Below are 23,253 nucleotides of genomic sequence, written 5' to 3'. Positions count from 1 at the left end.
AATTATTATTAATATTATTATTAAAAGCTGGGAGGAAATTGGGCCAGGACACCGGAGTAACAGCCCTACTCTTTTCTAGAAAAGCCTTGATCACAGAGGGTCAGGACCCTTAGTTTTAAATTTCATCCAAACGACGTCACCTTTTTTACAGTATAGTGTCCCTATTGCTATACTGGGGCATTAGGACCCACACAGACAGTAGGGTGAGCGCTCCCTACTGTTCCCACTAACACCTCTTCCAGCAGCAACCTTACAGTAGCTTTCCCAGGAGGTCTCGCAATCCAGGTAATGAGCAGGCTCACACCTGCTGAGCTTCATTGGGCTGACAGTGCAAGTTAAATTAAATAACCAAAATATTTTATATAAACTACACACCCTGTTTTCATTTTTTAATACTTTTGTTATTTAGACTTTATTTTAATTGTTTTAATGTAATTATATTTATCAAGTTTATTTTGTTACAGTCCATTGTGAGACAGTATGTAATACTCACCGATACTCCTTGATCATCACTTACCTACAGTACAACCACTTCAGAAAAAGAATGATGGATCACAAGAGGGTTAAACGTGAGACTTAATGTTTCAAAATTGAGACAGTTTTAATAATAATGTTTCTTTATTAGCCCTATATGATTTCTTGCATTAGGAATTTGTCTTTTCACATACACCAGCTTTTCTCCATGAGACACAGACAAGGAGAGAAGCTTGGGGTCAGAGCACAGGGTCAGCCATTGTACGGCACCCCTGGAGCAGTTGGGGTTAAGGGCCTTGCTCAGGGGCCCAACAGAGTAGGATTTCTCTGCCAGCTACAGGATTTGAACCAGCAACCTTCCAGTCACAGGTGCAGATCCTTAGCCACAGAGCCACCACTCCACCCGTTTTAATACACGTTTATTACAGTTTAATACAGTTTTAATGTATCATCAAAAGACACTGGACCTTTTTCAGGATGCATTGATGAGTTCTACAAAATTATTTGTGAACATCTTTATTATTACATTTCAAAGAACCAAACATGAAAATGTCTCATGCTATATACAGTATACTGCAGCAATGTCAAATGCTTGAAACTATTTCTGACTTAAATGAGCTACTGTAATTTGTTTACCAAAATTAATGTGTTAATTCTTTAGACATTTCTGTTTTAAGACTTGTTGGACTGTCCACCTCCAGATGCATAGCACTAAGTTCCATGGAGGTTAACAATAAAACCACTCTACAATGCACTTATCAGCATCGTTGTATCACCCTTCCATGATGTAATTTTAGGGACCCTAAAATACATTTGAAATGTCTGTTATTAATTAAGATTAAAAAATGTTTTTTTCTTATTGACAAACACACCAAGACCCTGTTGTTTTCCGTGTCCCATAAACTTTACATCTACTGCATCAATGAGCAGGCAGCCCTCTTGAATACAAAAGATCTACATTATCGCTTTAGAAAAAGAAATTGTGACACATTGACAATCCAGAGCTTATTACATTATCAATCATTATCAGGTGGACTATCCAAATCTGAGTAAATGTGTGAAAAAAAAGCAGACTGTGAGAGTGAGATTTGAACTCTTTTATTTAACTAAAGTAAACTCCAGTAAACATAAAACTTGCCCTTTTGTCATTATCAAAGTGCAGTACATAGATTGTAATGTGCTTTTGTATTCTTCAAGTCTTTATCCATGTGTTTTGTTAAACAGTGCAATTCTACCATGACAGAGAAAAATGCTTTCCTTCATTATATCTAACAACAGTATTTGTATGCTGAAATTGTTAACTGTTTTGCTTGTTTTCTTTCTAAACTGCAACAGTACAAAACCAAGATTCCCTTTGCAGACTTTGTTGAAAATCGAAAAATGAACAATATTTGTCCGCATTGTACTGTGTTGGTTTTTTAGTTATTATTTTTCTTTAAACGTCTCCTGTTTTTAAAAATTATACTGCCACTTTATAACCAGTGATGCACGTTTCCAATAACAGTTAATAATGATATGACTGGCACACTCATAGTTTTTAAAATATTTTGGTATCGACTTGCATATTGCATTGAGCATCTAATCAAACACACAATCATTTTCTGTGCTATACACTTTGCAGTGTTTAACTGATTGCCTTGATATACTCTAAATCAGGAAATTCCTAATTCTGTATACCTTTCTAGGTACATTAAAGCCATATGTGTATGTATGTAAAATGTAAAACAAAATTAAAAAAAAACAAAATTGGAAAACTCCATATTTAGCCTTTTGTGCAAATTATGACTGACAATTGCTTAACAGCACTGTTAAAAGGAGTTAATACATGAGAAAGAAAAAGCTGTCACAAGAGATTTCTAAACTTTTACCACAAGCTCTTACCACAAATGCTTTGATTATGTTGTCATAAGAGTGCATTATCTGTCAGGGTTGGATTGGAAAATAAGTTGTTCATCTTTAAAAAAGTACAGAATGCAGTAATCCAAGGCCAAAGAGTGTCATCATTCTGACATTTCCTTCTGTGTCCTCCAGCTCTTTGCCACAAAAGGTGATTTTCAATGAATGGGCAGCTGTTAAAAGAAAATAGTGCTAATGTGCTTTAATAATGGGCGATACAACCTGGAGGAATTCAGAAGGTCCTCCTTACTTTTATAAAGCTATTTGATACATTCCAATAGACATAACACCTGATCTAGCCACACAAATACATTATATTCATATTCTTACTATAATAACACGATGAAGAACAAGAGTAAGAATTACCATTTGGAATGGTGTTCATGGTCTCTTCAGGGGTTGTGAAATCACCTAGAAATATTGTTCAATGTTATTTACTATAATGTGACATGACGTTTTGCAAGAAACATACACGTAGTACACATAAGGATATTTATTACACCGGTTATTCATCATAACTGATTTGTAATATAAACCTCATGTGTAATGTAACAATATCGTAGTGTACAGTAGTTCATCAAACACACAAGTAGTTACTAAGACATTTCTCAAACTTCAAAAAAAAATTCTCAAACTTTAAAAAGCAGTTGCAGTATGGCAGAAGTAGGATATGAGATTTATATACGTATGATAGGCAGTTAAAGAAGATCGGTGCAAACAGATTGGCAGAGATACTCTGGTTCTCACCTCTTCTACTAAAGATAGTAAATGTTGTCTCCATGCCAGCATGAATATGATTAATCACATGGCAGTGCAGAAGCCAGGTTCCTGGATTGTCTGCCAGCAACTCTACTGTCTGAAAGGTCCCAGGAAACAGGTCATACACATCACCCCTATGGGACCTTTCAGTCTGCAATGGAAACAAACCACCAGACACATCACCATCTGCACAACCAGAGCTGACTAGACGATCATAAGTGGAGTATTGTAGCGTGGACATCTGCCTTGAGCAAAATGTCTTCTTTTTCAATTCAAAAAGCTTTCTTTCAACCTCTTTAGCCAGCAAACAAGAAAAATCAAATATCAAAACACTGCGTACAAATGTTCCTCCACCTAACACTACTCACAAAGTAAGAGCATGTCTGTTGCCAAACTTTATTATTATTCTGGTCCCAAAGAAGGGATTATAAGTGACAGAGACATTTTAAAAATCCTTATTAATAGCAGCTGTTTTCATTGGATATGCTGTAGATGCCCTAATTAAAGGAAAGCTATGAATACCCTTGAAATTCCAATGTCCTATACAACATTATACAAACAGCTCGTATAAAAGTATTGCACAGCTAATTAGCGTGGTAACAGGATCAGAAACTAGAGTACCTTGTATATAAAGCTTTGCGCGTGGAAATGGACTGTGTGGATGTCCACCTCATTTCCCATTCCCAGAAGATACCAGTCAGTCTTCTCACCTTCTGTCATTGTCAGGCCGTGAAGATTGCCATAGAGTTTTCCATTAATCGCTTAAAGAAATAAATGTTTTACTACAGTTAAAATGGAATCATTCATTAAGAATGTTGACATATTCTTCCATTTGCCTTGCGCTACTGTATTAGACTGTACTGTTAGCATGATCCAAACTGACAGCCCATGTACAGTACGTTATTCTTCAGGAATGAGATAGTGCAATCGGTCCGGCTGGCATGTGTTCTGACTGAAATTTCATAGAATCAGATGCAAGGTTATTTAGCGCTGTACGACGTTACAAAAATTCCGAACACAGATGTAATTTACTTTGCCTGTTTGTAAATGATTTTCATTAAGCTAATCATAATAGTACTGTACATAACTGAGTAAATGTGCTGTGCAACAATTGTGTTTTTAGACAGAATTTTATAATGTTGTATATTATGGTCTAAACCAGACATTTAAATGAATTCAGACAAACTTACTACATCCAGAATTTGTTTTTTTTCCCCATTCGTAAGGCTTACCGTGCATTTTATTGCTTTTCAGAAAATCTTCATTTCTTTCAATGTCATTTGGCTCTTTGTGCAGGTACGTTATGATGTTATCGTCCAGATACCAGGAATTATTTTCATCAAACACCATGAAAAGAAGAGCAAATTCCCTGTCCACATCTGTTCTTTTTCTCATCTTGTTGAGAATTCCTTTTCGGCAGATAATCAAGGGTCCTATTAATCCACTGTAAATGTCCTGAAAAGGTAAAGGGAAGAATAAGTAGTGGCAAATATTTCATCCAAGCTGGGTTAATAGATTCAGTCCTACACCACATAAGCTCCAACCTGCTTCTCCTTGTTTTGTACAAATAATACAAATATTAACTTGTCTAGGAAATTTGTACTCAACAGTGAACAGGCACTATTTTCTGTCCCAAAATATTTGATTGGCTATTATCAGAACCTTGCTTTGGTGGAGATTTCATAAGTGAGCTGAGCTATTGATTGGATATATTTAACTGTCGAGAAAAATCCTAATTCATTGGCTGGTATTTTATCACATTAATCTTCTGTCAGCTCTGATGAAGTTCCACATCACATTATCATGTGTGAGAAAATCTAAATTCCTTATTACTTCATCTTTTTTTCAGTGACGTGTCAACAAGAGGATAAGCAGTTATTATTTTTTATCAAAATTGTATATGAGTAATAGGTAAAAGGTTAATAATCCTTGGATATTATGAAAAACTTTCATCTCCTGTTTGTATGAGTCATTAGTTCTTAGAATGAAGTAAACTATAGCACGTTGTGTGGGAGTTGTGTTTGTTTTCATGGATGCTATAAAAACTATTAATCTCTTCAATAACCAACCTTAACATAATCCACCGACGAATAATACGCATAGGATATGCAGTTTGGGTCAGAAGTGCCAGGACCTGATCGTTCCGGAACTTCCCACTGGTATCCCACCAATTTACCTTTAAAAAATTGTGGAAGTGGAAAGAAAGCAAGTTGCTATCAGCAAAAAAATATATACTTTACTAGCTAATGTACTTATAACCGGCAGCCATATCACCCTGCAACTCACAACTGGCAACTCACAACTGGCAACTCACTGAAGCTAAGATGGTGTGAGCCTGGTCAGTACCTTGATGAGAGACCTTCTGGGGAAAAACTAATGCCCTGGGGACACTACACTGTAAACAGGCGCCGTCCTTCGGATGAGATGTAAAACTGAGATCCTGACTCTCTGTGGTCATTAAAAATCCCAGGGCGTTTCTTGAAAAGAGTAGAGGTGTAACCCTGTTGTCCTGGCCAAATTTCCCATTGGCCCTTATCAATTGTGGCCTCCTAATAATCCCTATCTACTGTATGAATTGGCTTCATTACTCTGTTCTCCTCCCCACTAATAGCTGATGTGGGGTGAGCGTTCTGGTGCACTATGGCTGCCGTCGCATCATCCAGGTGGATGCTGCACAGTGGTGGTGGTGGAGGGGTCCCATTACCTGTAAAGTGCTTTGAGTGGAGTGTCCAGAAAAGCTCTATATAAGTGTAAGCAATTATTATTATAAAACTGTAAACTAATAATACTTTGTCATAATCTACATTCAAGTATTACAAAAGAAGATCGTAGTGGATCATAAATACCTAAAATACAGTAAATCCGAAGCTTTTTACAAATATACTTTTATACAACATTTCTCTGGTGCAAAAATGGTCTTAAATTGGTTACAAAAATCAGAAATTATGTATCATTTTATGTCCTTCAATGGTTTATTTTCTTTGGTAGTGCAAGACAAGAAATTGGAAAGAAAAAATATATATTTGTTATCAGGACTACAAGAAATTCTCATAGCATACTACTGTACTTTTATATTCCTTTTCAATTTTCTTTAAATTGTATGAATTCTTCTGAAAGCGCAATGCTTAATGCTTAATTGCAAAAGACAAAAAAAAACAACCCATACCTGGTTCAGCAACAGGCACTACAGGAGCCACCTGCTGCACTCCGTGAGCATGAATGGAAAAGGGACGACTGGCCTTGTTCTTGAAATGAAGCACAACCTCCTCTCCAACCTCAGCTCTTATTACTGGACCTTTGAAAGTTGAGCAGAAACAAGTGTCACCAGAGGGCAATATTTCAGTGTTAACAGCAAGATGTACATGGAGATATATCAGGGAACTTCTAGTTTCTGAGATTCTCATGTTTGTAGTAAATAAATTCAGGTAAAAGCATAAAGAAATAAGTGACTACCCAGTATCTCCAGATGCTGTTCTTGTGGAGGTCTCTTCTTCTGTTGTGTGAATGTAATATCAGTGTACTCCCTGTACACAACCTTCTTATACTTGGATCCTATCCGGTCCTCTCCTTTGCCTACAAATATATTTCCGTAACTGGAAAGGAAAATTAGCAATACAGCATGTTGTTGAGGCACAAGACCGTTACAATCCATATTTCCCAGACTTAAATGTATTTTTTTAAAAGTACAGACTTCCTTTGTTTCACCGTATCAAGGGAAAACTCTGTGGTGATCTAAAAAAAGTGACCACACCTTGGGGTAAAGTTGAGACGTTAATTGCTGGGAAGTAAATGCAACATTTCAGTCATTTGTACGGGTATGTTTGCTTTAAACATTACAGTTGCCAAAAGTGCATGTATCCAGCAAAAACTGAGCCCAGACTTTCACAAGAAGTTCCTACTGATTTCCTTTCTTGCCAAAAATAATACAAAATATTGAACTAACAAACATACAGTATACTGTGTGTACAATATTGTGACTATAAAAAGACACAAAGGTACCATTCCTACTTGCTAAACTGACATTTGTAGTCTCTGGTATCTCCAAAATGTGTTCATTTCACACTTACAGTACAATTGCATATACAGTAGAGTACCTTTCGTTTTTGGAGGCATTGTGCTTCTCCAGTTCCCAGGACCTGTCAGGTGAATAATCCCACTCTACTTCCTCAGCTGCAATGAAGTATACTGCTCTTGTGGTGACAGGAAGTGGATCTGGAGAATTTCTGTATTCACACTTTTTCACAGAGTACAGCTGCCTCATTCCAGCCATGTAATGGTCTGTTGTTCTGCAGTTAACCTCAAAAGTACCTGCAGAAGACCAGTTGAAGACATGATGGTTTCCAACACAATAAGAACACAATGTCTCTTTTTGGTCTGCTATGCAGATTAAAATATTGTACATGTATTACAGAATGTAGTGATATCATTCAGAAAGGTGCAGGATCCAATATTATGTTTTCTCAAATTATTATTAGGAAAATAAATGTGAAAGGACAAAAGTTTGAAGGCCTTCATACATAATCCTCAAATAAGTTGTATTTCTAAGGTGCTCTACAAGGTGACTGTTAATCACTCTGTCAGTTAATGGCTCTGATTCCAACTGGATCAACCCTTAAACACACTCTAACCCCTCACTTACCATTGGTGTTGGTCTCCATGGTTACTGTGACTGCTGTGTGTGGGAACAGGCTGAGTGTGTCTCGGTTTGTCCCTTGTCTCTCAAACGTGTTTCCTTGGAAATAGATGCCATGTACGTCCACTTCAGTCCCCAGGCCCAGCATGTGCCAAGACACCTTGTCCCCCTCACACATCTCCAAGCCAGGCAAATTCCCATACATGTAACCATTGACAGCTGGAATAAGCAAAGAAATTTACTTTCACGCTTAACAAATAAAGCTAAACTATGATTTGTGCGTTTGAAGTGTGAACACATTTAAAACAAGAAGTGTTCACGCAAATGTACAAGTCATTTAAACTGAGGCTTTGAAGGGAGAAACACAATGAACTTTAAAATAACTAGAACCCCATACTACAAACATAAATGAATAGCTGTCAAAGTTATTACAAAGACATTTGTTTAATTACAAAGATTTAAACATGTCCACCTCAGTTGGTTTTTTAAATGTAAAAAAATTATTAAGATTAATAAGTGATACTACTATTCAGGTCATTCATTAACAGGTGATGTGAATAAAGGTAAATACCATGCATTTTATTGGATTCTTGAAAGTCTTTATCCTCTTTGTCTGTGAACTGTGTTCCAAACCTCTGGATATTGTTTTCTAGATACCAGCTGAGATTCTCATCAAACACCGTGAAGAGCAAGAAAAACTCCTTGCCAACCCCATGCTGAAAGAAACAGACCCACCACAAAGTCCTCCATTAGGCACATTCTGTAGCTTTAAACATGATCTTTCTGACAAGAAACCAGGGCTTTTGCTTTATCAGAGAAGAGTATAGTCAGCATAAACATACCTTATTGATTTATTTCATACATTTGGCAGAAAAACGTACCTGCAGGCCCTTCTCATTCAGGGTGTTCTTTCTGCACACTAACAGGGGCCCCATGAGCCCTGAGTTAGTGTCGTGGACCGGGGAGCTAGAGGAGTAGTAGAGGTAAGAGATGCAGGCGGGATCACTTGAGGATGGGCCTTCAGTCACTGCCCACCTGTATGTGAAAACTTCATGGGGCTGAACTTGTGATCCAGGTTTCTGAATGCCTAGGAAGGAAAAAACTACAGATTTAATGCTTTATGGAAAGTGGTTGGGAGCACATGATCAGGTGAACATAGTAAAAGTTTGTTTCTTCATTTGTGTAAATTGTGTGGCTTTGTTGGAAAAGAGTAAAATATACAGTATCCCAAAACATCCAAGGAAGCACCTCAAATGACAAATGTTTGGTCATTCACTGACTTATACTTTTTTATAGGACCAAGTGGCAATTTTACCACTAATTCTTCATATTGTGAGCCAGTTCACAGGATATCAGAGGTCCCAGGAGGAATCTGTGAACCTGCTGGCATAAACCGGTTATGATCTCCAAAGGTTAAACAGGCTGAGGGCGGGAAGTAACCTAAGACAGCGTTAAAGCCACATCTTCCTCCAGGATCTTAAGATCAATTTAGGGCTATGTCAAAGGGATCTGAGACTGCCTGGGGTTGTTGGCTTTTTTCTCATCAAAGGAAAGTGGTTTTTCTAATTCTGTGCTGTGTAACTATTTTTCTTTAATATTTTGTAGGTGTTGATTTTAGGCAAAATGATTAACCGAGCAGTACTGTTTTGAAAGAATTCCCAAGCTGTTCAAATTACTGTGTAATTGCCAACTCACAAAAATATTTTTTTATTTCAAGATTTTATGCCACTCTCAGAAACAATGACAAGTTAACTGCTCGCCTACAGCCTTGTAGATGTCAAGGTTTAGTGTAAGGAGCTGTGTGCAGTAGTGATGTAGGCTCTAGACTTTTATCTAGAAGGATGTGAGGGCACTTGTTGTATCCTTGTGCAAAGTACTCTCAGACTGTTGTAGTAAAATTCCCAGCTGTGTAAGTGTTCCTTCAAAGAGGTATAAAAAGTAAGTACAAATGTAAGTCACTTCAGATAAGAGCACCAATCAAAATAACAGGCATCAACAAAGGAAGTCTCAGAATTTAAAACCTTACCGTCATTATAAATTGCGCCTTCATTTTCCTTACTATAAAGTACTCCATGGGGTTGAATGCTGTAGTTTCTGCTTGCATTATTCATGAATGTCACCAATATTATATCATCAACTTCTGCTTTTATCACCGGGCCTAAAAGGAAATAGGCTTATTTACACCTTGAGAAACATAAAGCTCTGTTACTTTCATCTTGAGTGTTCTTGCTTTTAATGTGGAAAATCAAAGCATTCAGATGTTTGATGCTTTTAGACAATATATTTTATTATATGAGAGCATTGGTTTTCATATTGCCTTACTTATTGAGATTCTTTTGCAAAAGAAGAAAAACAAAGACTGTACGCATGAAGCCTGACTGGAGGGCTGGCTGACATACCCAGAATTCCAAGGTGTGTCTCACTACTGGACGGCTTTTTCTTTGTAGTGAAGGTCTCATCAGTGTACTCCACATATCGCACCTTCAGATACTGCCCCCCTAGCCTGCCTTGGCTTGTACCGAAGAATGTTTCTGAGTTGCTGCAGAAACATAACCACAAAAACAATAGCTGCAGCTATATAAACAGCTTAAATTCATTACAAATTACAAATTCATGATATGAGGGAAGAAAGCTTAACTACACGCTGATATGAGGAGTCTTATACATTTTGCATTCTGCAATCCACTCACAGATTCTCCTTCTTAATGCAGAAATACATGCAATTATGCTTAATGACATTTTAGCCATTTTAGTTTCAAACTAACACCTAATTTCAATAGGACTTGGACTAGCAAAAACAGCCTTTTAGATTTACAGTGGTGTGAAAAAGTGTTTGCCCCCTTCCTGATTTCTTATTTTTTTGCATGTTTGTCACACTGAAATGTTTCAGATCATCAAACAAATTGAAATATTAGACAAAGATAACACAAGTAAACACAAAATGCAGTTTTTAAATGAAGGTTTTTATTATTAAGGGGAAAAAAAAATCCAAACCTACATGGCCCTGTGTGAAAAAGTGATTGCCCCCCCCTGTTAAAACATAAATCAACTGTGGTTTATCACATCTTTGGAAAGCTGAGTTCAATTTCTCTAGCCACACCCAGGCCTGATTACTGCCACACCTGTTCTCAATCAAGAAATCACTTAAATAGGACCTGCCTGACAAAGTGAAGTAGACCAAAAGATCCTCAAAAGCTAGACATCATGCTGTGATCCAAAGAAATTCAGGAACAAATGAGAAACAGAGTAATTGAGATTTATCAGTCTGGAAAAGGTTATAAAGCCATTTCTAAAGCTTTGGGACTCCAGCGGACCACAGTGAGAGCCATTATCCACAAATGGTGAAAACATGGAACAGTGGTGAACCTTCCCAGGAGTGGCCGGCTGACCAAAATTACCCCAAGAGCGCAACGACGACTCATCCAAGAGGTCACAAAAAACCCCACAACAACATCCAAAGAACTGCAGGCTTCACTTGGCTCAGTTAAGGTCAGTGTTCATGACTCCACCATAAGAAAGAGACTGGGCAAAAATTGCCTGCATGGCAGAGTTCCAAGACGAAAACCACTTCTGAGCACAAAGAACATAAAGGCTCGTCTCAGTTTTGCCAGAAAACATCTTGATGATCCCCAAGACTTTTGGGAAAATACTCTGTGGACTGATGAGACAAAAGTTGAACTTTTTGGAAGGTGTGTGTCCCATTACATCTGGCGTAAAAGTAACACAGCATTTCAGAAAAGGAACATCATACCAACAGTAAAATATGGTGGTGGTAGTGTGATGGTCTGGGGCTGTTTTGCTGCTTCAGGACCTGGAAGACTTGCTGTGGTAAATGAAACCATGAATTCTGCTGTCTACCAAAAAATCCTGAAGGAGAATGTCCGGCCATCTGTTCGTGACCTCAAGCTGAAGCGCACTTGGGTTCTGCAGCAGGACAATGATCCAAAACACACCAGCAAGATCACCTCAGAATGGCTTAAGAAAAACAAAATGAAGACTTTGGAGTGGCCTAGTCAAAGTCCTGACCTGAATCCTATTGAGATGTTGTGGCATGACCTAAAAAAAGCGGTTAAGGCTCGAAAACCCTCCAATGTGGCTGAATTACAACAATTCTGTAAAGATGAGTGGGCCAAAATTCCTCCACAGCGCTGTAAAAGACTCATTGCCGGTTATCGCAAACGCTTGATTGCAGTTGTTGCTGCTAACGGTGGCCCAACCAGTTATTAGGTTTCGGGTTTTTCACTTTTTCACACAGGGCCATGTAGGTTTGGATTTTTTTTCCCCTTAATAATAAAAACCTTCATTTAAAAACTGCATTTTGTGTTTACTTGTGTTATCTTTGTCTAATATTTCAATTTGTTTGATGATCTGAAACATTTCAGTGTGACAAACATGCAAAAAAATAAGAAATCAGGAAGGGGGCAAACACTTTTTCACACCACTGTATGTATGTGTAAAGAGGGGGTAAATTATGTTAATGACGAGGAATACCTGACATTAAGACTGTTATCCAAAATATTTGTTGGTAAATTGGATAGCTTAGCTAGCACTTTATATTAGCTACCCTTTACTCTGAATTATTCTGATAATATTTGTAAAGATTATGATCAAATGGATTAAAGATTAATGAATGAAAACCTTTATTTCTTTGGAAGAAAGTTATTACGGTAACAGATGCAGTTGATAGTAAAAGCCATGCATATATTGTAACTACTGATTGTGTCTAAGACATACACTGTTAGAAAGTAGTATGTATACTGTTAATGTATTATTTTACATTGGTTTTTGTAAATTGGGTATGTGTACTCCTAATAACCTAAAGTTAAAGTAAGAGATGTGTAAGAGAGAGTAAAAGATTGTGCTTAGTCACCTGTACTGCTCCTCCCTTCACCAGTAAAATGCATAATCTGCATGCAAGACTACACATCCCTGCCAGTGTAGACAGATGCAAAGTGGCAGGCTACTACATACTGTATAAACTTAATGATGATTAATATTCAAATTTGGAAAACAAGGCATCTAGTATCTGATTGAATTGAAAATAGTGTGGGTAATGGTGGTCACATGAAAGTGTGCAATCATTTCTGTTGGAATAAGTGATAATAAATTAATTTAAATGACTAAAAAGAGTAACTGAAACTAACCTCCCACTAGCGTTCAGAGCCACACCATCAAAAACGTTATAGCCCGAAGGAGCGTAGTTCCAGAGCTGTTCTTCAGCCGCAATGTAGTATTTCCTTGTTTTACCACTAGGGGGAGATTTAGAGCTACCTTGTCCGCATGAAGAAACTTCGTAAAAAGCCTGCATTCCAGCTAGAGACGATAGTGATATTAAATGTAATATGAACAAGTAGATATGAGACAATAGCATCAAAGGACGACTTTTTGTTAACGATATAAACTACAGATTGATATAATTAAGATGAAATTTTAAACTTAAAAACACCCTGGGAGAATTCTTCTTTTTATAATTGGTTACACTTTCTTGAAAGTGTCCATGGAATTTAATAGTATATCGTAGCCTTTTAATACTACTACCCCTTCTCCACCCCATAAAAAGAAGTTGGCTTCCTGCTGCTTGAAAGACTATATAGTTGTTTCTACATCTAGCAGAATATGAATTAATTTAATTTAATTTGTGATCTAATAATAATGGGCAATTGCAAAGAAAATGTACTGTATATTATACAGAGGATAAAATAACACCTATCCATAAATCATGTGCTCTTTACCTTGAATGTGGTCATTCACTTGGCAGCTTAACATCCATTTCCCAACATTCCTGGGGATCATCTCCAAGGTAACAAATGTGGCCGGAAACAGGCTGATGACATCAACTCTGTGGCCCCTGTCCAGTACTGTGTGTCCATGGAAATAAGCTGAGTGGATGTCTACCTCATTCCCAATTCCAAAGAGGTGCCAGGCCACCGTTCTGTTCACACACATCTCAAAGCTAGGCAGGTTCCCAAACGGATACCCATTGATTACTGCAATTCAAGAGCAAATGCAACATTGGAGTTTTTATTCATTTCTTAATGAATTTAGTGTGCAGTGCATAAACGTCAAAAACCTTTGGGTTTAGGCAAGTTTGTGGTTGTCTGAACTTTCAGTGTTTTCACTGGCCCTCACCGTGCATCTTATTAGATTCTTGGAATTCCTCATTCTCTGGATCTACAGTGGAAGGCTCTGTGCAGTAGGTGTTAATGTTGTCATCCAGATACCAGCTGAGATTCTCATCCACAATACTGAACATAGCAATGAAGTCCTGATCCACATCCCCACGAACATTAGAATTCTGCAGCAAGGTACCTGAAGAGGATAAATAAAGTTAGGATTTAGGCAAAACAAACACTTGTTTTTTCTGACTCCAGCTGACAGTGGATGTACCTAGGTGACCCAAGATGATGATGATTATTACTAGAAGGTTCTGTAAAACCCTCCAACAAGAGGATTTAGAGTAGGACTGGGTTAATTAGCTCAGTTTTCATCAATGTTTAAGAACCAGTATCTGAGAAGACTCAAAATCAACTACCTACTGAAATGTATAGGTGTGTTATTTGCGTTATTATTTTTAGAATTAACATGATTTCCTAAATAAGGCCCAGGTTATACTTAGATGCAGAGAACCTCTCAATTTGGACTCTTTTAAGAACTATGTAATGAAACACTTACATCCATCCATTTAGTTTCTAACTGCATTATTCAATACAGGGTTGCAGGTGAGCCAGAGCCTATCTTATGGGTGCAAGACGAGATACACCCTTTACAGGACATTAGTCATAACTCCTACATATGAGTTATTATTCAATGACCCAGACATGTTTCAGTAATAATCAGGTACAGAGCCTGGTTAAAAAAACTTTGGCACTTTAAAATCTTGGAATTTCATCTCTGCAGTACTGCTGAGAGGAAAGCTAAGAAAGATGTAGAACTTCCTTTTCCAGTGATCAGCTTTTGGTTCTTTGAGGTGGCTTTGAATTAGCTCAGCAGTCTTGTTTTATGGCTGGAAAGCTCTCTGGGAGGGCTATACTATTTCATGGAGTTAAGGGGTATGAACTTACCTTTTTTTCCCCTTTTTAAATACTGTATGACATCAATAGTTTTTTTGTTATTAAACCACCCAATTTGAAATATCAGGTTACAGTTATAACTACAACCAGGGAGAATGAGGTCTGGCAGACAAGCTCCTGCTGTTAGTGTTAGTGCCCACTGGACGAATGGCACACTACACTGATGTCAATTCCAGTCCGCTGGTGACCAACATTCCATCAAAAGCCTAGAAGGTCCTGGACAACAAATGCCCACCTTAAAATAGTGACTCTGCAACAAATGTTCAAGTTGCCACTTGAGGAATCCTGGTCATCTATGATGGAACCCAAGTTTGAATTAGCATCTGGAATATAGAGGGGAGTCTTTTTGTACCTTTTTTACATGTCAGGAGAGCCCCAATCAGTCCAGAAAAGATGTCCTTGGGAGAATCCGTGTGGGAATGGTAGATCCAGGTCAGGCAGCTGGCATCAGCCTCAGTGGGAGCATATTGTGGCTTCACAATCCAGGTATATATGTGGCTTCCCCCAGGCGGAACACCATCATCTTTTTTCTGTTTTCCAGATGTCCCATCTGGATACAAAGCTCCTGAAATAAAGAGCAGGGAAGGATCAAGACTCCCATACAGCTCCATATTTATACTAGTTTCTAATGCAAAGGCTTCGGCATCCAGAAAAAGCCTCAGAATGAATTGTCATGTTCCACAGTGACATCCAGAATGAATATCTATAAATTATGGAAATATAACTACATATCACAAAGCCACTCTTTAAACAGTTATGGTAAAAAAAAGTATCACTTGTAAGAGATGTATAGTTGTAATTGAAGCTCTGGTCTAATCTAAAAGCAGAAAATACTGGACAAGTAATGAAAAACCCAGAATCTATTCTCAGAAATATTTGTAAATATATTTGGGCTGCCAAAGGTAATGTTTCCAGATTTGAATGAGAACTGAATTCAACAGCCCCAAATATTTTATATTTATTTGATGGCCAAAAATTTAAATTAAAAGATTATATGATAAATCTCCTAAATGCTTGCTCCCTTTCAAACTAGCTCTTTTTTTGAAGCAAAGAAATATTAAGTAAAGTACAGTCGAAAACAGATTTAAATCACTGAAAAAAATACCCAGTCAGTTAAGATTTTTCTGTTCAGTACCATCTATAATCCTTTTCAAAACTCAAACAAAATGTTATTGAATTACCTGTATCATGTTTAATGTTTTTTGCCTGCTCTTAATCTCCCATTTTGTTAATACAGCAGTTCGAAATTTGTTAAGATTCACCCAAGTCCAAAGTGCTGAGAATACATTAATGTGATTTACTGGTGCCTGTCAATTTTCTGACCCAAACAAAATTTTATTTTATTATCATGCCTTTTAATGAATGCATTTTGGCCAAGTTAATATGGAAACGCTACTGTATATGTAAATATAAATACATATATTGGAATTATATGAGAGTTGAGGTTTGAGTGTGGATCTGCGTCAATGTGTGCTGGCTACAAAAGAACATGAAAAAGTTGTTCAATGGAAACAGAAACAAAATGGGAATTATAATTTTGTTCTATTACAATGATCCTAATATAAATTCTTGTGACTCTTATCCGAGATACTGTCAAAAACCTATCCTTATCTGAGATACTGTTATCTGTTACTGTTATGAGGCCAGTTAACTCAGTTAGTTAGACTGTGGTGCTAATAACGCCAAGGTCATGGGTTTGATCACCATATGGGCCAGGAGAGCTCCATATCTTTAGCCAGCAGCCATATCATCCTGCAACTCACAACTGGCAACCAAATTAAGCTAAGCAGGTGTAAGCCTGGTCAGTTCCTGGAAAAACTAAGGTTGCTGCTAGAAGAGGTATTAGTGGGGGCAGCAGGGGGTGCTCACCCTGTGGTCTATGTGGGTCCTAATGCCTTAGTATAGTGACGGGGACACTATACTGTAAAAAGGCACTGTTCTTTGGATGTTAAACCGAGGTCCTGACTGTCTGTGGTCAGTAAAAATCCCAGGGTGTTTCTTGAAAAGAGTAGGGGTGTAACCCTGGTGTCCTGGCCAAATTTCCCATGGGCTTTTAGCAATCATGGCCTCCTAATAATCCCCATCTATGAATTGGCTTCATCACTGTTCTCCTTCACACTGATAGCTGATGTTGTAGTGAGTGTACCCATTTTGGGCAGAGCGGTGGCACTGTGGCTAAGGATCTGCGCCTGTGGCTGGAAGGTTGCTGGTTCAAGCCCTGTGGCCGGCAGACAAATCCTACTCTGTTGGGCCCCTGAGCAAGGCTCCTAACCCCAGCTGCTCCAGGGGTGCCGTATAAATGGCCGACCCTGTGCTCTGACCCATAAGTTTCTCTCCCTCTCTGTGTGTCTCATGGAGAGTGATCTGATCTTATCTTTGGCTCCTGTCGCATCATCCAGGTGGGGCTACACATTGGTGGTGGTGGAGGGGAGTCCCCATTACCTGTAAAGTGCTTTGAGTGGAGTGTCCAGAAAAGTGCTATAGAAGTGGAAGGAATTATTATTATTATTGTTAATGAACTGTGGGACGAAAACAAAGCACCTGGGGGAAATCTACAAGAACACCGGGAGAACATACAGACTCCACTAAGATAACAGCCTTGGTAATGAAACTAGTAACAGTAACCACTGAGCCAACATGCCTCTTTTAATTTCCTTTACTCTGAACTTATATTTGTCCACATTATTAATGAATTCAGAGCATTATGGTTAAGCTATGTTAGGCTGGTAGACAAAGTAGATTGACTTGGCTGCAACAGTAACACCTTGCCAAATCTGCATAGCTAAGCAAGGCTGGGGCTGGTCAGTACTCAGAGGGAAGCCTCTAATGAAAACAAGGTTGCTGCTGCAAGTTGTGTTGGTACACCAGTCAGAGCACACTTCCCCCTGGATTCCAAACACCGATGCCTCGGGCAGTGGCGTATCCTGGCTACTGTAAATTTCACTGTGGGCTTGTACAATCTAGCTGATCTAAAGTTCCCCCTTAATTCAAGTGGTAGAGAAAGCTCTGACTTGTGCTCCTGGCCTGCTGTGAAGTGGAGCCGCATTTCAGAAGCCCTTCGAATCACTCACTTCAGATCCTCTGTGGAGGGCACATTATATAAATGTAAGAAATTGTTATCTTTCAGATGAGATGTTAAACCAAGGTTCTGACTATGCAGCTATTAAAGATCCCAAGGCACTGTTTGTCAGACCAGGAGTATTAACCTCGGTGTTCAAATGCCAGTTTGATTTTGTACAATCTGGTCTCTCTAAAATTGACCCTGATGTGAAAGGCTGCCGTGCCTTACCTAGGAAGCAGCCATTATGCCTTCCTCTATGTCAAGAGTTTTGGGATGAAAGGCACTTTGTAAATGCTTTGTCAGTGCATGATCTACAAAGGAACAAGAACAGGGGAGAGAGCAAACCTGAGTGCAAATGCAAGAATGAAGTAGTGAAATTGTGCTGGAGGTGGTTAGAAAGGGGATAGTTAGTGGAAATGTGAGAGACAGACTGCTAGAAACAGGTGTGAAATGCAGCCATGTGTTACTCAATGGGGGAGATTAAAAACAGACTAGAGGATCATTGAGTGGTCTGCACAAAAAGTGATTCAATTTTATGTAATTAAGAAACAGGTCCTTAAAAACACACCATACTGCCCAAAGTTAAAACAGGGCAAGCTAAGAAACTAGATGTCTAAAATGTGTTATATAAACAGGCATGTCCTTGTCTGAAGTTGGCATATAGACTTGTCTATTCACTAAATGACCCAAATGCTATACTACCGTGGAGTATGCTGACTCATTTCTAGGAGCCACGAGCAGATTTCTAACTGGAGAGGGAAAAACATATTGAGTATCTCTCAGATCAGGACACAGAGATAGTACAAAACACATATTGTATTCTTACCTCTGCTTCAGACGAGTATTGCATTACTAATTCACAGTTTATATCATTCAATATACCTCACTGAGCCACTTCTAACAAAACAGCTCATCTCAGCTGACATGTCACAGAAACCACATTTTTCATAAGCTAAGATGTCCTTTGTTAAAATAAATGGAAAAGCAACATAAAAAGAGAAAGAAATATGTAATTTTATACATTCAGTTTTTACACATTTTCTGCATTGCTGCAACCTCATCAAGACAAGTGAACTTAAAATTTATGTAAGAATATTTTACTCGTGATGTTAACCAAAGGTGGTGTAGTAGTATTTCAGTAATTTTAGGTTATTTCTGACTTTGAGGTTCTACAGGAGCTAGGATGGCTACTTGGGAGATTATTTCCCAAGTCACCGTAAGGAAAGGAGATAAAGCTAAACCTAAATTAGAAGCATCATTACAAAAGAGTGTAATGTTAATAGACAGTACCGCTTAGAAATAAGATTCCTTATCTTATTTCTTAGAAATAAGATTCCTCTAGAGCATGTAATATTATGTATATTATGATTTCAGAAACCATCTGATAAGGTTCCCCATAAAATGTTCAATCTTGAATTAAAATCCATAGGAAACCAAGATGTACTGTATGAATATGGATTCAGAATAAGTTATCAAAGACGAATCAGTGTATCAACATCTAAATTGGGCAGATGTAAATAATGGTTTGCTCCAGATATTCATTTTGAGGCCCTTACTTTGTCTGGCAAAACCATTCAAGGACTGGGCAGACACCTGGATAATGAACTTTAACACCGATAAATGCAAAGGGATCCACACAGATAGCAGCAACATACAGTATACAGTATATATTGCATGATCTCAATCCACAGGAAGCTATTCATTAAAGAGATAATAATAATAATAATAATAATAATAATAATAATAATTATTATTATTATTATAATTGCTTACACTTATATAGCACTTTTCTGGACACTCCACTCAAAGCGCTTTACAGGTAATGGGGACTCCCCTCCACCACCACCAATGTGCAGCCCCACCTGGATGATGCGACGGCAGCCATAGTGCGCCAGAACGCTCACCACACATGAGCTATCAGTGGGGAGGAGGAGATCCAGAAGTATATGTAAATTATTATTCTGCACTCAAATCAACATGTTAATGTGGAGAAACTAAACAAAGCAGAATGCTTAAATATAAGCAAAGCGTGTTGAATTTAAGTCCGAGCTATTTCTTTCCAGTTTTACAAATGACTAAGTATCATTTAGATCATGGTCACCAGACTGCAAAAAAGGTAATGTCTTTATACAAAGCACATCCCTGTACAAACATTGAAACCCCATGCTTTCTCTTGAAAATAAATAACACTGCCATGTTGCTCTGTGTGAGTGTGTGTGGGAATGTGTATTTCTTACCTTCAGAGTCTTTTTCATAGAAAACTCCATGTGGGTGCAAGGAGTATGGTCTTGAGGCAAAGTTCTTCAAGTGGACAACTATAACATCCTCCACCTCAGCTTTCAGAATTGGACCAAGAAACCCGAGCCAAGCAGGTTTGGAAATTTCTGTAGTAAAGTGTCCATCAGTGTACTCTCGATACACAGCTTTTTTGTACTTGCTTCCTATACTGTGTGGGCCTTGCTGTAGAAATATTGAGGCGTGCCTAGAAAATAACACAAAAGTTAATAAAACAATATTACATACATCACAGATATCTATCACAAAAACTGTGGCTATTTCTTTTGGTCGAAAAAGAGTTTCTTAACTTTGGTTTAGAGGAATGACATATTTAATAATAATTCCTTACACTTCTATGGCACTTTTCTGGACACTCCAGCAATGGATGATGCGACAGGAGCCATAATGCAGCAGTACACTCACCACACACCAGCTCTCAGATGGGAGGAGAACACAGTGATAAAGCCAATCATATGATTAGGATTATGAGGAGGCCATGATTGACTAAGGCCAGTGGGAAATTTGGCTAGGACACCAGGGTAACACCCCTACTCTTTAAAAGAAACACCCAGAGAGTTTTAATGACTCCAGAGAGCCAGGATCTCAGTTTTACACCTCATCCAAAGGATGGTGCCTTTTAACTGTATAGAGTCCCCATCATAATACTGGGGTATTAGGACCCACACAGACCGCAGGGTAAGCACTCCCTGCTAGTCCCACTAACAGCTCTTCCAGCAGCAACCTTAGTTTTTCCAGGAGGTCTCCAATCCAGGTACTGACCACATCACACCTACTTAGCTTCAGTGGGGTGCCAGTTCTGAGTTGCAGGGTGATATAGCTTTTGACTTTTGCTGTATCCTGACAATATTTAACAGATAGCTCTGATGGATGAATATAAAGAGCAAAGGTAAATGCGGAAACGTGATAAGACATTGTTTAAAGGAAATAAGAAAAAATAAGAAAGGAAAACTATTGTAAACAGGTTACAAATGAGAATCAGCCATTTTACCTACACTGGTGAGGTAAAATGATGAGAAGCACTTACTGTACAATTTCTCCTGCACTACAATATTACCATCGAATGAAGCGCTTTAATGTGGCAGACTTTAATTGAACATTTACGTATCTTGGAAGTGCTCTAGATGGTATCAAGCGCTAAACTGCTTCTATAATTACAAGCTATCAAACACCATATTAAAATTTTACATTTTGTATATATTTTTTGTTTTATTTGTATTAGACAATAATTAACATACACCTGCGCACTCAAGTTAAATTAACGTTTAGATACAGTTGATCAAGGGTATGAATATATTTCGAAACTACTTCAGTCTAAGGGGACAGAGTTATATAATAGCTATAGCTGGAGTACAAGTACGCAAAAGAACAAAACAAATCTCTAAATCTCTACAGAGAAATCTATTATTATTATTATTATTATTATTATGTATGAAGATTTAACTTGTTTTCTTTTGCGTTCTAAATATAAAACATTAAGCAGAAACCGCTTTACAGCATATGCAATGGAGTCAAGCTACAGAGTACTTTTTTTTCTCCTTTTTCCAAGTAGAACTACTTGTTTAATTTTATTAATTTTCAGATATCTTCGTTACACATCAGAAACTTTCGAAGACGCCACAAACTACAGAACAAGTTTCTAAACATTTTTACACTTTTACCCTTCCTTCAACAACAACAGTAACTCACTCGTCTTCGCTTATTTTTCTCCCAGAGATTAGATTTTTGCCGCTAGGAGCATAGTCCCAAATTTCTTCGTTGATTCCGATGTAATACGTTCTGGTGATGCATTCATGAACTCCAAAAACTGAGGAGAGAAGGAAGAGAAAGAAAATCTGGTGGCCGCGGAGCTGTTTCATTATTGGAGAGTCGAGTGTTAAACCCCACATTGGTGAAAAATAATTCAGATATGTGAGGCCGTTTATTGTTTTCTCTGTTCAGAAAACAAATCGTCACTTCCAAAAAAAGCATCGACGTTAGGCTGGTAAAGTTTAAGATGTGCTGAGCGTCAAATGCCGAGATGACGGTCAATAGAAATCAGTTAGGTGTTATTTTAATTCTTGAATTCCTGCGCCTGTGTTCAAGTTTGTGAACTCCACCCCCACTGGCATCTGAAAGATGGACAGCTTGGGCTACAAAACCGCCGCTGTTTGGTTACTCTGTCTGGTGACCATAGTAAGATATTTTTAAAACATCGATTCCGTTACCTTATAATAAATTCCAAAACTGTAACTAAATAATTATCAATCAGATCAGTTCAGTTCAGTTCCTTGTCACAGGGACAAGTGCAATGAAATGCTTATTTGCATGTATGCTCCAATAATAAGACATTAAAGAAATACCGAAAACATAAACACAGAACAGCAGGAGACACAATAAGTTAAATAACATACAACTTGATGTTCTATCAGATCATTATTTAATTCTTCAGGTAAGAGGTACTGTAAACTCTTATATAAATGTGTATTTGTACTGTATGAACATGTACATTTCACAAATACCTGTGCTTTTCTGGTCCTACGTCTGATTTACCCCCTTACCCAAACTTAAAACAGGACATCCTATACTTTAGCCACTGTACAGAATCGTTTTTTATTCTAAGTATCAGACATACAACTGTAAATTACCTTCATCTGGACAAGCAAATTGAAGATGAATGAACGCTGGTTAAGGCTGGGATATACAGTACACGTATTTGTATATTATTTAAACTAAATATGCTGGTGTGGTGAGCTGTGCTGAAACAAGGCCAATGTGATGGAAAACTGTGTACATCTATACATCTATACGATGTATATGCCGACCATGGAAAAGGTTTCAGATCATATGTATATATATTGGAACAATTTATTGGATATGGAAACCTTAAGCTTTTTATAATTATTAAAATGTAGAAAATGGTTTTAGAAAATGTTATATAATCGAACCACAGAAATATGTTGGTAGCAGGCTTAATATAAAAATATAGTGAAAATATGTAGTGTTCTAAGAGGCCATTTTCTGCATTACATCTGAGGAACAGAAGTGGTACAGAAAAAAATACACCAACTTTATATTTATTCATT

General features: G+C 37.8%; 1 protein-coding gene across 1 annotated transcript; it reads right to left on the bottom strand.

Annotated features, from left to right (window-relative positions):
• Window positions 1-975: 975 nt before the first annotated feature.
• LOC148830487 (ferroxidase HEPHL1-like) lies at window positions 976-22,117 on the bottom strand. Its single transcript, XM_088920873.1, has 20 exons — window positions 21,878-22,117; window positions 20,131-20,375; window positions 15,185-15,397; window positions 13,892-14,071; window positions 13,495-13,749; window positions 12,907-13,075; window positions 10,162-10,301; window positions 9,789-9,920; window positions 8,644-8,849; window positions 8,334-8,478; window positions 7,769-7,981; window positions 7,224-7,437; window positions 6,583-6,722; window positions 6,296-6,424; window positions 5,199-5,305; window positions 4,362-4,584; window positions 3,751-3,890; window positions 3,118-3,280; window positions 2,737-2,781; window positions 976-2,543 (listed from the first exon to the last, which is right to left on the bottom strand). Exons 1-20 carry the CDS (start codon window positions 22,075-22,077, stop codon window positions 2,431-2,433), a joined length of 3,372 nt encoding a protein of 1,123 aa, XP_088776999.1. The 5' UTR covers window positions 22,078-22,117; the 3' UTR covers window positions 976-2,430.
• Between the last annotated feature and the right edge of the window lie 1,136 nt (window positions 22,118-23,253).

Source organism: Atractosteus spatula, chromosome 7, assembly GCF_055471065.1.
Source record: "Atractosteus spatula isolate fAtrSpa1 chromosome 7, fAtrSpa1.hap1, whole genome shotgun sequence".
Classification (NCBI taxonomy): Eukaryota; Metazoa; Chordata; class Actinopteri; order Semionotiformes; family Lepisosteidae; genus Atractosteus; species Atractosteus spatula.
This window is presented reverse-complemented; position numbering and strand designations above follow the sequence as displayed.